Genomic DNA, 15,657 nt, shown 5'->3' with positions numbered 1-15,657 from the left:
GATGGAAGATTTGGATTATAGAAACTTCAACCTATAGACACAAAAAAATGTGACTTTTTCCAATTTATATATATTTTTTTTCTAGAATAATGTATAGCCTCTTAGAATATGAAGGGAAAAAAATAAAGAAATTGCACGATGGAAGATTTGGACTAGAAGAAACTTCAACCTATACACACAATTTGTTTTTACTTTTTTCCAATTTATATATATTTTTTTCTAGAATAATTATAGCCTCTCAGAATAAGAAGTATAAAATGATTTACTATAATTAGATCATTTCTATGAAACAGCCCTTTTTCCTTTTCTTTTTGTGTGTAGTAAGTCATGGTTTTAGATTGTTAAACAGTGTTTATCCAGCAGCTCCTGGTTTCTGGGTGAAAATATCTCGGTGTCCCCCCGCAATGCGATTCTTTTCGTAATCCGTCAGACTGGTGATGGGGTGCATTGTGGATTTATGGGGGGAAATTAGCATAAATTATGAGCAAATCTGCGTGTGCGTGTGTGTGGTCCTTTGGCATTGCAAACCCTCCAAGCGGAAAAGGTGGCCCTGCATGGCCAAAAAAGCTTGAATAGCAATAGCTCAAAATAGGCTTCCCCATTTGGTTTTTCACATTCATATAATTGACTTATGGATATTTTATACAGTTTATCGCCACACCATCCTCAAGGGTTTATTTGCATTTCTGAAGTACTTTTTTTGAATCTTCTTTACATAAACACAATAGACCTGATTGCCTCATGAAGTTTCAGTTTGAACAGCGTTTGTTTGCATTGTGTTGATGTTTTCATATCGTCTACTTCCTCCAAAGCAGCTCTGGGCCAAATTAGCTGAGAAAAACTAATAGAGTCGGGCTCATCAACAAACTTGCTCATGGCAAAGTATTTTTGTGTGGCATTTTCGTAAACAATATTAGGCTGTAATTATAGGAGGAGGAGGGGGGGGGGTGGGGGGGGGGGGAGAAATCACAGTTTATCTGTAAAAAATCTGTTTTCAGTCAAATCCAACATCATAAAAAAGGTTAGAAGCTTGCATAAAACAATTTAGATTCACTTTATTGTCATTTCACTGAGTACACAGAAGGAAACGAAATATTGTTTCTCCCAGCAGCTCCCGTCAGTGAATTAAAAAGAATAAATAAGCATTAAGATTAACCATACCTAAAAATAACAATAAAAGAATAAAATAAGTAAAGACACAATTTCATACAATTTGCAGTCGTGTTTAGCAGCAGATAAAAGTGCATTTATGTCCATAGTTAAAAGTGCTGTTTTGCATTACTGTTCCAAAAATTGTCTTTGACATGTTATTGTCTTTTTACAATTTATGGAAAACTGCACTCATTACGCACATCACTGCACAGACAGGAGCATTTTTAAAAATAAAAAAAAATCCACCTTTAGATCAAAATGCATCTGCCTTACAATATCACATAAGCCAATTTTATGACAAAATATAATTAAATCACAATATGCTATAATATTAATTTCGTGTCCGTTAAAAATTCCACATTTTTCTTGTGAATTGTAAACTGTAAAGTCCTGCTGAAGAAGTATTAACGCATACCTTCACACACACTGAGTGCCATCGCAGTTCAATTCCGGTTGCCGAGCCTTTTTCACCCCTTTTTTTCTTTCCTCTGTCTTCAAATGGAAATGATTTCCATTGGCCCAAGGTGTCCATGTAAATAGGTGTAAATGAAACCAGATTATGCCTTGCCTCCCTCCTCTCCACAAACCCCCGCCCTCCCCTCCCCTCCCATGGCAATTGTCATGTGATAAGCAAAAAAGAGGTGGCACATTAATGGAGCGCGCCTCTACAGGGGTCTTTTCTGCTCATGTCACTACATAAAACTATCAGATGGTTAGAGAGGAAGGGCCATGGAGGAGGCATCCACTTAGCTCGTCGTCTTATATCCAGATCCAGGGACGCCAAATGAAGTCTATTCAGCTCTGCAAGCTGACTTACTTTGCAAAGAAAAAGACTTAAAGCAAGCAAGTCACTCCATAAATGTGCACCGTCCTGCACACTCTGCAGAGAGGCGCGCAAAACCTTGGCTTGCTTTTACGCACGACGCAACTCCAGCATTGAAACTTTCCTCAGCAGCGGTTGTTTCTCATGAAGAGCGGCAACTTTTCGCATAGGAATTAAAAGGGAGACTACTTTTTTTTATTATTGCTTTTTTTCTGAAAAACCTCCAGGATGCCTCGCCCAGGGAGAAACACATACAGCGACCAGAAACCTCCATACTCCTACATCTCCCTCACAGCCATGGCCATCCAGAGCTGCCCAGAGAAGATGCTGCCTCTCAGCGAAATCTACAAGTTCATCATGGATCGATTCCCTTATTATAGGGAAAACACTCAGCGGTGGCAAAACTCCCTGCGACACAACCTCTCCTTCAACGACTGCTTCATCAAAATCCCCAGACGTCCAGATCAGCCAGGTAAAGGCAGCTTCTGGGCTCTGCACCCGAGCTGTGGAGACATGTTTGAGAATGGAAGTTTCTTGAGACGTCGCAAGAGATTCAAGCTGTTGATGCAATCCGATCATCACTTGGCACCGAGCAAACAGTCGCAGGATGCTGCACAGCATTACCTGCAGCAGCAAGCCAAGCTGAGGCTGAGCGCCCTTGCAGCCACGACAGGGACGCATCTTCCACAGATGTCCACCTACAACCTGGGAGTGTCTCAATCCTCCACGTTTAAGCATCCTTTTGCCATCGAGAACATCATCGCCAGAGAGTATAAAGTGCCAGGGAGTCTTGCATTCTCCACCATGCAGTCCATGTCTGCAGGTTACCCTCTGCACAACCAGCTGACGACAGCATGGCCACACATGTACAACACCAGTATGATTGACTCTGTGGCACCAATGTCCGACTACAGCGCGTATGGAGTGCCCATAAAGAGTCTGTGCCATGGAGGACAGTCTTTACCAGCTATTCCTGTGCCAATAAAGCCCACGCCGACCTCCATGGCCGGTTTCTCATCGGCTTTACCTCCACACATCCCCGCGTTTCTCTCATCAAACTCTCCGCAGTCTCTGAGCCCGACGTCGCCACAGACAGCGACGAGCCAAAGCAGCCCTGCGACTCCGAGCGACACTCTGACGAGCGCCTCCACACTGCAGCAGCAGCAGCAGTCTGTGGCTGTGCACTGACCAAGATCAACTATTTCCCTCCAGTAAACTTTACCTTTACCTTTGCAGGGCTGGACTGGCCATCTGTGCATACAGACGGCCCTTTGGGCCAATGTATGTCTTATTTTTTGGCCCATAAAACAGGTAAATAGGCCCATTTCTTTTCCTTAATTGACACGTTGCTGGCCCAATCGCTCTGTGCTGTGTGCTGTGTGACTCACGTTTTCTTTATCGCCCTCTCCTTGGTTTCCCTCTCTGGGTCACAATTTCTCCCAATTTATATCAAATCATATTTTTTTTAACATGTTCCTGGCACTGTACAGCATGTATAATATAATAATATAAAAGGACAGCAGGGGCAAAAAAAAAAGAAGAGAATTATAACTGATGAATATTAGATGGTGCTCTGGGTCACAATTCGTATTTCTCCCAATTTATATCAAATTTACTTTTTTTTTAACATGTTCCTGGCACTGTACAGCATGTATAATCCTAAAAAAAGAGACAGGACAGCAGGGGTTAACAAAAATGAATTATAACTGATGAATATTAGATGATGCTTTAGATATTCACATGCAAAGTTTATGCCAGAGAGGGCAAATCATTTTTTTGTTTCCTGAGATTTAAAGGTAAAATTAGAAGTTTTAACATTAAAAAAAATGCTGTTGAAGTGTACTTATTATTGTGTTATTTTCATTGTTTTAAAGTCACCAGAATTCAGGAAACAAAAGTCTCTGAAGCTCTAATTTTTCAGACCCCCAGCTTTTGGTTTTGAAATCATCCCTATTTTTTGAGGTCTCAAGTTTGGCGAGTATGCAAAACAACCACATTTGAAGGAATTTCCTCGAACAGAGCCTTCAACAAAACGTGGTACACACAGCACAGATAACTGGGCCAAAATGCCAGTGCTGTTTTTTTGTCCCAGTCCAGCCCTGCCTTTACCAATCCCAAAGTTTATATTTTCTGTCGTCGGAATAACTATCAAGGCGAGTTGCAAGTTGTTGCATATCGAATTTATTTGTGTATTAATGTGTTGAATGTGTCGCTTTAAAAATAATTGTGTCATATAGAAGTCCAGCACAGAATCGCACAGAAGAAGTTATTTGCTCTTGAGAATATAAATTATTTGATAGTTATATTTTTCAGTTTATTGTGAAATGTGAGTGTTGAAAAGTGGAGCCACTGATGGGGGGGATCCAGTTTTTTTCTTTTTGGCACCATCTGATTTTCAGTGCTTGCAATTCCAGTTTTTCAGTTTTATCAAATAGCAAAACTTTTGCACCGTTTCTGTGTTGACCACTGTAATGTCAATGAAAAATTGCGAGGCTCTGTTTTTCTTTGCTTTTTTTAATACTGGAATGATGGGTAAGGGTATACCAAATAGGAATAGGATTTTAGATTTGTTCTTACCATCCCTGTAAAAAAGAAAAAAAAGAAAGCAAAATTAAATCTTTTCAAAATGGAAAAATAGTATGAGACGTCCTCAAAATGCAAGATGTGAATATTGCAAATAATACTGATACTGAAATGTTGTAAAATGCACTTTTTAGTTTTATGTTTTAGATATCTATTTTCCAGAAAATGTTCTGTGAAGCATTTAATTTAAAAAGGCTGTGGTGACCATGTGTATCAGATGCTGTAAATTTGTACTTTTTTTTTCTTTTTTTTTTAGGTAAAAGCATGCATTCTAAAAAAATTGTGTTGGTGCTGTTGTTATTGTTGTTATTGTTGTTGTTTTGTTTGTTTATTTTTTGCAAGCATGCGTGCTTTTGAAAAGTGTGCAAACAGTCTGCAATGAATTGGAAAAAAAAAAACTGGTCATCAAAATATTTTCTCATTAAAAGTGAAGTAAACAATCAAAAATGTTTCTGAAGATTTAATCTAAGAAGATGTCACATATTATTATTATTATCATTATCATCATCATTATTATTATTTTTATCATTATTATTATTATTATTATTATTATTAATAATAATAATAGGTATCAGAGAACACAGTTATTACATTGGCAGAAAATATTGATCACTCTTGAAATTTTCATACAACTATAATATTATATAATAATAATAATAATAATAATATTAATAATAATAATAATAATACTTTGATTTGTGTTGTATCCAGACCTGTATGATTTCAGAGTGTGAGAGTTGCAGAGAAGCAGTGGAGAGAGAAATGAATCGTGGAGTCGATTAGGATGCATGGAGTTGCGATGCCATGGTCACAGCGCAGACAACTGGGCTCATTCATCAAGCTGTAGGCGAAACACAATTAAGCCCAACAATAAACATTTAGAAAAAGCTGCACACAGTGTCCGAATTAATGTTGTTGCATATTTTTGACTTAAAAAATGTCATAGAGAGGCAATTAAATGAGTCATGCTGATTTTTTTTTGTTCGACCTTATAATGTTTTCCTTTGCGGGTGGATTTTATTCAACAGGTTTATAAATACAAACTGAGAAATATCCAAATATATTTCTCATTCTTTTATCCGATTTGTTTTCAGGATTAAAAATAAATAAATAAATAACGCGCTTTATGTGGCTCCCCTATAGAAAGCAACAGCCTATTTCGGGGTATTAAACAAATACATTAGAATTCCGTCACTTTATGCAATCGAGTAGATCAAATAAAAGGGTCTCGGGCCACTTCATTCTCCCTCATTCACTTGAATTGAAAGTGCAAAGAATAGCAAACTTAGACTGGGCCACCAATGTAGATTTAGCCTTTTTTCAGCGAGACAAAAAGACTGATTTTTTCACAAACACATTGCTGACTGGGGAACTAGGAAACGAGCTGCAAGACCCTTTTGGAATTTAAATCCACCCCTCCCCCATGGACTGTTTGGACAACAGTGTTAGTTTTTTTTTTTTTTTTTCTTCTTCTTCTTCTTTCTTTCTCCCCACTTTGTGCATTTGTGTGTGTAACATTAATTCTGACTCTGGATGATTAAATGTATTGAAACTGCAACGGCAGATTACAAGATTTAATTTTGAATCAGATTTTTATTTTCCTTGCTGGTCATTACAATTACATTTAAACCACATTATGGGACTTATTTTAAAAAAGCTATGAAATCCAGCAACTGTAACAACAATATATATATATATTTACTATACATTTATACTTGTGCAATTTTTTTTTTCTATCAATTTGGATTTCAGTGTAACTTTGTCTTATTTGGTGTGTATTGCACTGTTATAAATAAAATGTTAATGTAATATACATATAGATGAATGTCTGAAAAGAACTTTTGTGAATAAGAAGTCATTCTTTTCCCAGAATGTGAATAATAATAATAATGTGAAATAACCTCATCATTTGATGTAGTATGTGCTATTATGGAGCAGAAATGCAATACTCAAATTACAACATCCTGCCATCCTATAATTATGTTTTAACACGTGGATGTTCTGTGGAAATGTTGCACATCAATAGTATGAAGGGCTTTGTTTGGCTGGCACTCAGTTCATTACTAATAAATAAAACACCTTCAGCTTTTCCCGCACAAAATGTCCAAATGTGCTGATGAATTTAACCCCTAAGAGAGAAAGTGTGAAACCACAGGTTACAGGTGGGAAAGAGAGGAAACACATACTAAAACCTCACTATAGGAAACTCCCCTGACAGCCATGAAACTGAATCAAATAGTCTGGAAAACATTTTTTTTTTTTAAATGATGAATAAAACCTTTAAACAATAACTGTTTCTAACACTACAGTCATTTTTTTATCTGCAAACATGATCCCAGATTTTTCCTCATTTCTTTCCCATGAGAAATAAAATCTGTTTCTCGCTATTTCAGCCTATTATACAGATGATGTTTTCCATATTTTCAGTAGCATCAGTATGAACTCAGTTGTATAATCCAAGTCAGCATTGTCCTTGTTCTCTCAACTATGTTCCACTTAGACAAAGAAGAAGGTCATCTTAGGCAGGGGATGAAATATAGACCCACATGCAAAACCCCAATGTTGTAGTTTAATTAAAATAATTCATTAAAGTGGAGGCCCAAGGTAATTAGCATGTATAATTTATGATTTGCTTAATGCATGCAGGCAGTGGCCTCCGCAATAAACTCAACTTAACCTCAAGTAGGGAGCTGATACGGACAGGGTGCTGTTATTTACTATGTGTTTATTGTTTGGATATTTGTCAAGAGGAAGCAAGTGTTTCATAAAAATTGCTGGCCGTTATCTGGCTTCCACTGCACACAAACAACTTATTTGTTTATGAGTTTATCTTGTGGATTTATGCTCACTCATAAGAGAAGCTGTCAGGTTTGTTGTGAAGGAGAGATATTGGGAATATGTTCACGGTAATCCGGTCACTATAGTGTTGAAAAATAGTTTTATGCTGGCTCTTTGAGCTGACAGAATGAGGACGTGGACAAACACCACCAGGTATAGCTCCGCTCCGCTCCTCTCCCACCGCAGACAGACTGTCAGCGTTGACTTTTAGAAGAAGCAAAATAATAATCAGTGATAGACAAAACTTGCATTAATTATGTTCTGCAAATGTGTCAATCCTTGACAAGCCTTTTGACATTTTGAAACATGGCTAGTGGCTATATATTATTATTTCTTGTAAGTACATATTTTTTTTTATAAAAACAACAAAGTAAAACAAATATTTTCAGACGGAGCTGTGGACCATGGTAAACAGATTTATTTTAGTGGTACATACAGCAGCGTGGTGCTCTCCTGACGGCTGAGAAAGGAGCTACTGAGTGAACATCCTTACTTTCTTAGATACTATCATTCTTTTAAAACTGTTTTTATAAATCGGACACAATGTGCTCGTACTAAAACTTGCCATTCATAAGATTTTGTCAGAGGTCATCCATCTGTTTTATTTGATATCACAATGGGAATGATATTCTAAATGAACTCCTCACGGTGCACATCATCATTATGAGAGTATATGGTTAAATCATCAGTCATAATGTGTGACTCCTAGGTTAAATACATTACATGGCTGTGTCGGAGGGCAAAGGTCAGGTATAGTGGGCAGCTGGAGGGGGATGTAGCAGCACTCAAGGCTGGCTCAGCCAAACACCCATGTGTGCATGAAATTAGAGTGTCAACATCTGATTCATGCTGCTGGGTGGTGACTGTGAAACAAATTATGTCAGCGGGTGGCAGCGGCGAAATTCCACTGAGCTGCAGCAGACAGTGGCTGCGTGGAAGTTACAGCAGGCCGTAGATTTAGACTGTGATCAAACTTTTTTTTACGTCATAAACTTAAAGGTTCTCAGTTCACGCTCCAGCTCAGCACAAAAAAGGAGTGAAAGTATATTTTTTAAGAATTGCTTTTTCAATATATTCTCGAGCTGCAGACAGGAACATTTAAGTTTTCAAATGGAAGTGGTAGTGTCGTAAAGAAGATCTAATGGTTCCAGGAAATGGGGTGATAATTGTTATTCAAGATAAGGATGCATATTGTCGCAGGCGGGGTGCAAATGAAAGAGTTCCTACTCTGACATTGTCAGCAGAAAAACAAGTTTGTAGATAAACATTTCACATGCAGAAAAACATTGGAAATCTTTAAAATGTTAAGTGGAAATACATTTTGCAAACAGTAATCCCTCTTCTGTTGCTCTTATTCCCTTTTTTCCCCCTTGTGTTAACTGTTTCTGTGGAGTTTTCCCAATCTGAATAGAGTGTCTTTGGATAGAGAGCACCATATGTTGTACAGATTGTAAAAAAAAATCATTAAATGTCATATTCCCTTGATAGGACACTGGTTTTACAACGCAGTGACAGTCACTGACATGTTTTTCAGTTTACAATATGTGATGCAACATGTCGCCGTCTCTGTACAAGTGTACTTAGATGGATCTCATGTTATTGGCTCCTGAATGTGTGAAAGTGTTGGGCGGGTTGAGACAAGGTGAGACAGAAACTCCTTCATCAAACTTCAGGCTCCAGCCCTGTCAACCTCCAGCCATTACATCTGATTCACGTCTTCTTCATTTCATAGTAAAAGTGGGATTAAAATTAGTAGGGTTTGGACTCTTTTATTGCCTCTTCCACGTGGCCGATCGTGTCTAATTCTATTGTGTTAATTGCTGCTAAGTCCAACATTATTCCAGTGTTTAAATTGGCATGCCTGTGAAGGGTGTGTTCTGAGAGCAAAAGGTGGGTGCTCTGTCCCAGCACGTCCTGTAGTAGATATCTATTGCACTAGCAGCATATTAGATAATAGATTTATCCTAATATACTTACTTACCCCACAGCTACAGTTTGACCAAATGCTTGTTCATGCAGAACCTCGGTGTGGGAAGCAAACTAAATACAAACAAGCTGCTTTAATGAAGGTACTTAACAGATTTGACACCGCAATGTTTTCGCTTCTCGAGTGCTTTAGCTGTTAGGTGTTAGATCTGTAACAGATTCTGTGGATTTTCTAGCAGCCTGCTATTTCCCCCTTTTAAATGTGGGACGAAAAGCTAATTTATCACCTTTCCTTGGGATCTTATCGTACCATCTCCAGCCATAAACTAACACTTGCGCAGGACTTCAAAGGTGCGCTAGGTAGCAGAGGTGAGAAAAGGGCCTACATCCACTTGGGGCTAGTTCCTCCCAGAGATGAGATGGAGCTGATTAGTGGGAGTGTGCAGCGAGCCCCGTGGGGGCAGCAGCTGGAGGAGCACTCCCCACGGGAGCAGGAAGAGAGGTGTGAGATTTGACAGCTCCTGTCTCTCCCCTCTGGATACCGGAGGGTCAGGGCACCCTCAGCAGTCCCAGACTCTACGCTGGATAGGAAGTCAGCAGTAATTGCCATTCAGCCAGTGGGACAGAAACAGAAGCAACAATAACCAGCGAAGAGCACACAGCCCGTTTCCTCTTTGTCTTGATGTGTTTGAGGAAGGATGCTACCTCCTCTCTGACAGAACAAAGCCGCAATAAAAGTTCTCACAATCAAATGCAATCTTGCAGAAGAAGTTGCGGCAGAGGAAGATTCTGGTGTAGCTGCACACTCGGAGGCTTCTCCCAAACCAGAGGAGGCCCAGATGGCTGCTTGTCATTGCATAACAAGGCTGCATTGTTTTGTTAATGTAACTTCATCTGTCTTTGATCCAATCTCATGTTGTCGTGGCCAGTGTGAAAATCCCTATCAAGTGCATGATCCAGCACTACGCTCATTGTGATTGTGATAATCTCCTGCATTGAAATTCCACTTTGTTCCTTTGTTTCTTTGTTAGCGAACACAATGTGAGGTTAATTAGCAGCCACTGGTAACCTCTGCGTTCCAGGATCCTTCATCACAGCTGAAGTGTACTCTTCACTGGGGCCGCTGGCACTGACAAGACCAAACACAGGGCCTCGAGCCAATTGAAAGTAAGCAAGAATACAAACGCAAGCAGCAACTTAATCCCTTTCAGACTAACACACCGGCCCCGAAAGTATCAACTGTAATTGTTTTCTTCATGTCATTAATTGCTCTCGCCATTGTTGGATTGAAAACACACATGAGGAGGAATTGGCAAAACCAGCATCGAGTTACATTTGCAGAAAAGGGTGCAGCGATCACGTTTGCCAAACATTAAAAGGGCTTTAATGTGGTTATTATCTGATTCCAATGTGTCACAGTGTAATTTTCTGTTTCTTCTGTGGTGCAGGAGCTCTCAGCACAGCGCATTTATCTGTAATATTGCCCTTCCGCCACTTCAGATCTCCCCATTCCCTGGTGGTCTAATTTATGTTAAGTCACAAACCTCCCCTATGGCTGTTTTGAAATGTTCAGAATGGAGACTGTGTGCTCCAGGTTTATGCCAGCGCCACAATCCCCTGTATAATTGTTCTCTATGGGAAAGCACATCTCAGTGAAACCATCTGCAAGTCCATGGGGCAGTTTCCTAAGAATGAGTGGACTTCTTAGGGGGTTCCACTGCAATCCAGTTTCTCTTGTGAAGCAAGTAATTAATTCAAATCTCAGGAAGTCAATAGCTGCCTGGATCAGAGGCACGTAGCACACAGCTGCTGATACCTCCGAACACACTGCTTGTCTTCTCAGGAAGTCGCCAAACAAAAAGGTTACAATGGGCGCACACACCCATACACGGCTCGTTTTAAACTGTGATTTTTGTGTACTCTTATCATACACTTCATTAATCTAAATGATAAGAGTCGCCAATACTCTTGGGAAATGGGGTTCTTTATGAATGATGTAAGGTGCTGTCATTAAACAAGCTTTCAAGGTTCTGTGGGTCCTCTAGCTACAATTAATTTATCAATTACTAATTAAGGTAATAAAATATGCCACATACTATTTTTCCATTAAGTAAAGTGTTGATTTAACTCGGCAGTGTCTTGCTTTCCCCAAATAGTTGATATCATATCTTCATATAGCGTTGAGTTTCCCAAAATTGTGTGCAAAGAAGCTCTAGTTTGTGTTGCCGTTTTTTTTTTTTTTTTTGTGATGATGCATTGAAAAAGTGGTGTTCCTCTCATTTTCTATTTCTTTTTTTGGGTCATTAAATTCATTAGCTAACTCGCAGAGTGATGAAATATGATGAAAGAGCCAGGGCAGCACTTTAAGAACCACAAATGAACATCACTTGCTTGCTGCATCCATCTTTCTTTTCTGTAAAGTATAAAGTAGAGCAGATGAGAAGAATGACTCATTCTTACAGTCATGCTCTATCTCTGATTTTTGGACTCGCTTCAAGACTTGAAGGTATATTTTCAGAGCTGAAATCAAACTGCGGTCTCTTCCACCCTGACAGTATGATCGACCGAGCTGTCGGGCAGAGATCAGCGGGACGGGAAGGCTCGGTGTGTTGGGGAGTGAAAGTCTCTGATTCACGGGCAGTAAACTTCCCTCTCCCCTTCATTCTGGAGACGGGGCAGGGCCGGGCTAAATGCCTCGCTGGGCTGCTCCCTACAGCTCATTGTTATCCAGCCTATGGAGGAAGCCACTGCTGTGCTTCCAGGCTGTCTCTGACAACAAGTGTAAATAAGGATCTAAATAACAAACAGAGGAATGCAAGTCTGTGTGTCACAGTGAGCTTCACAGGGCTCCGCTTTAGCTCCACACTGGCCACCTTAATGACTCGGTCAAAGGGAGCGTGCAATGGTCGACTAATTTCTTTTCTTTGGCATCATTAGATGGCACTGTAGTGGACAAATGAAAAGCAGGGCCATTGGTGTGTGTGTGTGTGTGTGTCATGGATTACTGGCTTTGGCCTTGTTATAAAGAGCTGGAGAAGAAAATGAGTCACATTTTCTACATGTGATGTCTTCAATGTGACATTGTCAGTTGCGCTTATATATAAATCAAATTTGGATTTTGCAACATGCAAGTCATTAAAACACCTATCTCACACCCCAACAATGTTGTCAGTTTGATGATGAACATTTTGTGAAAAATGCCTCAATGCAAAAATGACTGACACTATGTCTGAGCCCTGCAGCGCTAAATGAATTACAAGCCTTTTTAAGTATAAAGGTCGTGCTAGATTCACAGCTTCGTCTTTTGTTTCATTCTTTAATTGAGGACTTGCAAAAAGAGAGTTATGACCTGTCTAAAAAAATCTCTTCTCGCTGCCATCGGCGGCGCTCAACACCTGGAACTTCGTCAACAGTCATTATTGATGTTTCTCGTGAGAGCAAAGCAAACATTTTTGTTTGCATACGATTTTCCGAACTGTGACTAAATCCCCACGGTGTCACCCGAGTCTCCTTCCACTTGACCTTTGACAGTCAGGAGCTCTTCTTTCTCACTACATGGAGAGTGTGTGTTGTGCGGCTTGATTGAGGGTCCTCGAGCATATCGGCGAGTTATGAGTCTACCTCCTTAGTTCTGACACCGCTCTCTGGTTTGGCGAGAGCGTTGTGCAGGGCCTGGAGAAAAGGGCTTGCCCTTCTGGCCACAAATCAGCCGGGGAGGCAAGCTTGTATCTTCAAAGGGTGGGCTTCCCCCCGTGATTTACAGCCCCCACAGAGACGAAGTTAGGCACGGCCACTGTCTCTGCACCTGGGCCTTTATCAAGCAGCCAGGATGAGCTCTTTGCAGAAGACATTCAAATGTACAAGGAGCAGATTAGGCTGACTCAATCTTCTTTTGCTCGGAGAGAGAGAGAGAGAGAGAGAGAGAGAGAGAGAGAGAGAGAGAGAAAGAAAGAGAACCGGCTGACTTCAAAAAGACCTCTCTCCCTTGGCTTCTTGAATGAGTGAAAGGAGTTGGGGAATGAAAACAGTCTTGTGTATTCAAAGTGCTAATTCACAACTTATTCCTCTAATACACTCATGAAGCACTTTTAATTGTGTTAGTTCGCATTCCAAAGACATGTTTGTAGCTTTTAATTGGGGCTCTCTTTGAAATCCTTGAAATGTATGACTTGTGGGGCCAACTTAAACAGTTCTCATGTGCTTGGCTTTGGAGGGTGGCTGGCTTTCATTCCCAGGCCTGGGTGGCACTCAAATATTAGCTATTAAGAGTAAAAGTGATCTAAATATAAATTTGTTTTTTTTTTATCATCGTTAAAATTTCTAAGTTAGATAAAAAGATTTTTTTAACGTATTTTATTTATAAAGATTTTTCCTTTTTACAATGCAAAAAAGCAGACAAATAGACATGACAGAATTGAACAAAATAAAACAAACAAACAAACAAACTGCCAGCTCATAGAAAAAGTGCATGTACATGTAAATCCATACAACGACTGAAATAGTCAGATCAGAAATAGTCCAGAAAGAGTCCATGGAAGCAAGACAAGTTAAAGTGACAGAAAAATTTGGGTGTTTATTGATGGTAACTGAAAAAAATATACAATGAATTGCCTGTTCTGACCTTTTGATCTGTCCATTTGTTTCTTAATCCTCTTTTTTACGCGTCCATTTAAAATAGTTGTTAAAGTTTAGAGGCAATAAAAGATGTTTGATTGTAAATTAACTTCAAAAATGAGAGAAGAAAGTATGCCAAAGTCATATTTTTTTATTTGATTATTGATCCTGTGCTTTTAAGGAACCAGTAACTACATTGCAGCTTTTATGAATGAGAAAAGTAAGTTTAATATCGTATGATATTAAAGTAAACAAGTGTATTATAATCAATACATTACATTTTATAACTACAAAAAAAATTTAACATTTGGGATAAAACTGTAATTTTTAGCATTCTTTTGCATGGCCTTTTGGAGGACTTTCACTTAATTGTATTTTATTTTGGAATATTTTAATGCACGTGTGAACTTCTATACGATTAAAACTGGAAAGGATGTGTGTGTGTGTGTGTGTGTATCCTGTGGTGGTGGATGGGAGGAGCGAGGGGCTGCAGCATATTTCTCTGTCAATCTTCACACATGTCCACAGTGTTCAATACACTTTGGCAACCTCTGCAGGTCTCAGTTACTTTTTTCAGATAAACTATGGACTTCTTTCTCCCTGAATGAATTCTTTCTTAAGCCATTCGGCCTTCCTCTCCTGAATCATCCTTTAATCCAGAGAAAAAGGCCCCGAGAACTGGCTGTCATTTAACGCTGCCACTGCCAGGACTCTTAGCTTAAATAAAGTCAGTGTAGCATGAATCTAATTCTGTGGATGTATGGGCCCTGCCGGGACGGTGAATGTTGCGTCTGGAGAGCCAGTCCTCCTAAAAAAAAAAAAAAAACCTCAGTGCGAATGCCTGGCGACTGCACAGTTACCCACAGTGAAAGGACCACCCACTTAGGGTTGAGGGGGGATTTGAAGCTTCCCTGCCTGCTCATTCCTTTCCAGGCTTTTCTGATACTGTTTGCAGCTCATCCAATTGTGCCACTCTTAACTGTTACTCTCTGAAAGCAAGCTGCAACTGCCAATCTTTCTTTTAGGATGATATCCGTGCGTGTGTTGATACATCTTAAAGGATTTCCTGAAGACCTTTTGAGTATAAGATCTTGTTAACAGTTAAGTTCACAACAAATAGAGACTCATCAAATATTGAATTCAGACTCTGCGCTTTCATATTTTTGTAACACAGAATACAAATCTGCACTTAATTATTATAAAAATGTCTAGAATATATGATATTTAGAAATTATTGTTGTTGTAAAGTGCCAAATATAAGAGGGATAAATGACTTTGAGACACTGCACATACAGTTTAAAATTAAGTTAAAATTGCTTTTCACCAAAGTGCGTGCAGAAATCTCAACATTTAGTGTTAAATTATTGGGTAATTTTCTCAATTGCTCCTGTAGTTTGAATTTTAATGCGTCATAAACAACGTCCCCGGGGCTTCTCCCTCCCTCTCTCTCTCTCTCTATCTGCGTTTGCCAGTTTTCTTTGAGGTCTTGTATATTTGGATTTCCCGCTTCACTGCTCCACCCCAACATGTTCATTTCCAACTGCCCATCTCCATTTACAACCTGTTTTTATCAACTTTTTCCACAAAGCACAACAAAACAGAGGGAGGGCAGCCTCGCTGCTTGTGGGGTGCTAACACAGCCAGGAACATTGTCCATGAACTTCTCCTCGTCTCCATCCCCCAGTGTTATAGACAAACAATCCCTTCCATATGCAGTGGAC

General features: G+C 39.5%; 1 protein-coding gene across 1 annotated transcript; it reads left to right on the top strand.

The window, feature by feature from the left end:
* Nucleotides 1-147: 147 nt before the first annotated feature.
* Nucleotides 148-3,643, top strand: foxb1a (forkhead box B1a). The gene has a single exon (XM_037765966.1). The coding sequence runs from the start codon at nucleotides 2,204-2,206 to the stop codon at nucleotides 3,161-3,163; it is 960 nt and encodes a 319-aa protein (XP_037621894.1). The 5' UTR covers nucleotides 148-2,203; the 3' UTR covers nucleotides 3,164-3,643.
* The last annotated feature ends 12,014 nt before the right edge of the window (nucleotides 3,644-15,657 follow it).

This window comes from Sebastes umbrosus, chromosome 4 (assembly GCF_015220745.1).
Source record: "Sebastes umbrosus isolate fSebUmb1 chromosome 4, fSebUmb1.pri, whole genome shotgun sequence".
NCBI classification, from domain to species: domain Eukaryota; kingdom Metazoa; phylum Chordata; class Actinopteri; order Perciformes; family Sebastidae; genus Sebastes; species Sebastes umbrosus.
This window is presented reverse-complemented; position numbering and strand designations above follow the sequence as displayed.

Coding starts and splice junctions, on each gene's coding strand:
- foxb1a (XM_037765966.1), top strand. CDS start 2,204: ATGCCTCGCCCAGGGAGAAACACATACAGCGACCAGAAACCTCCATAC.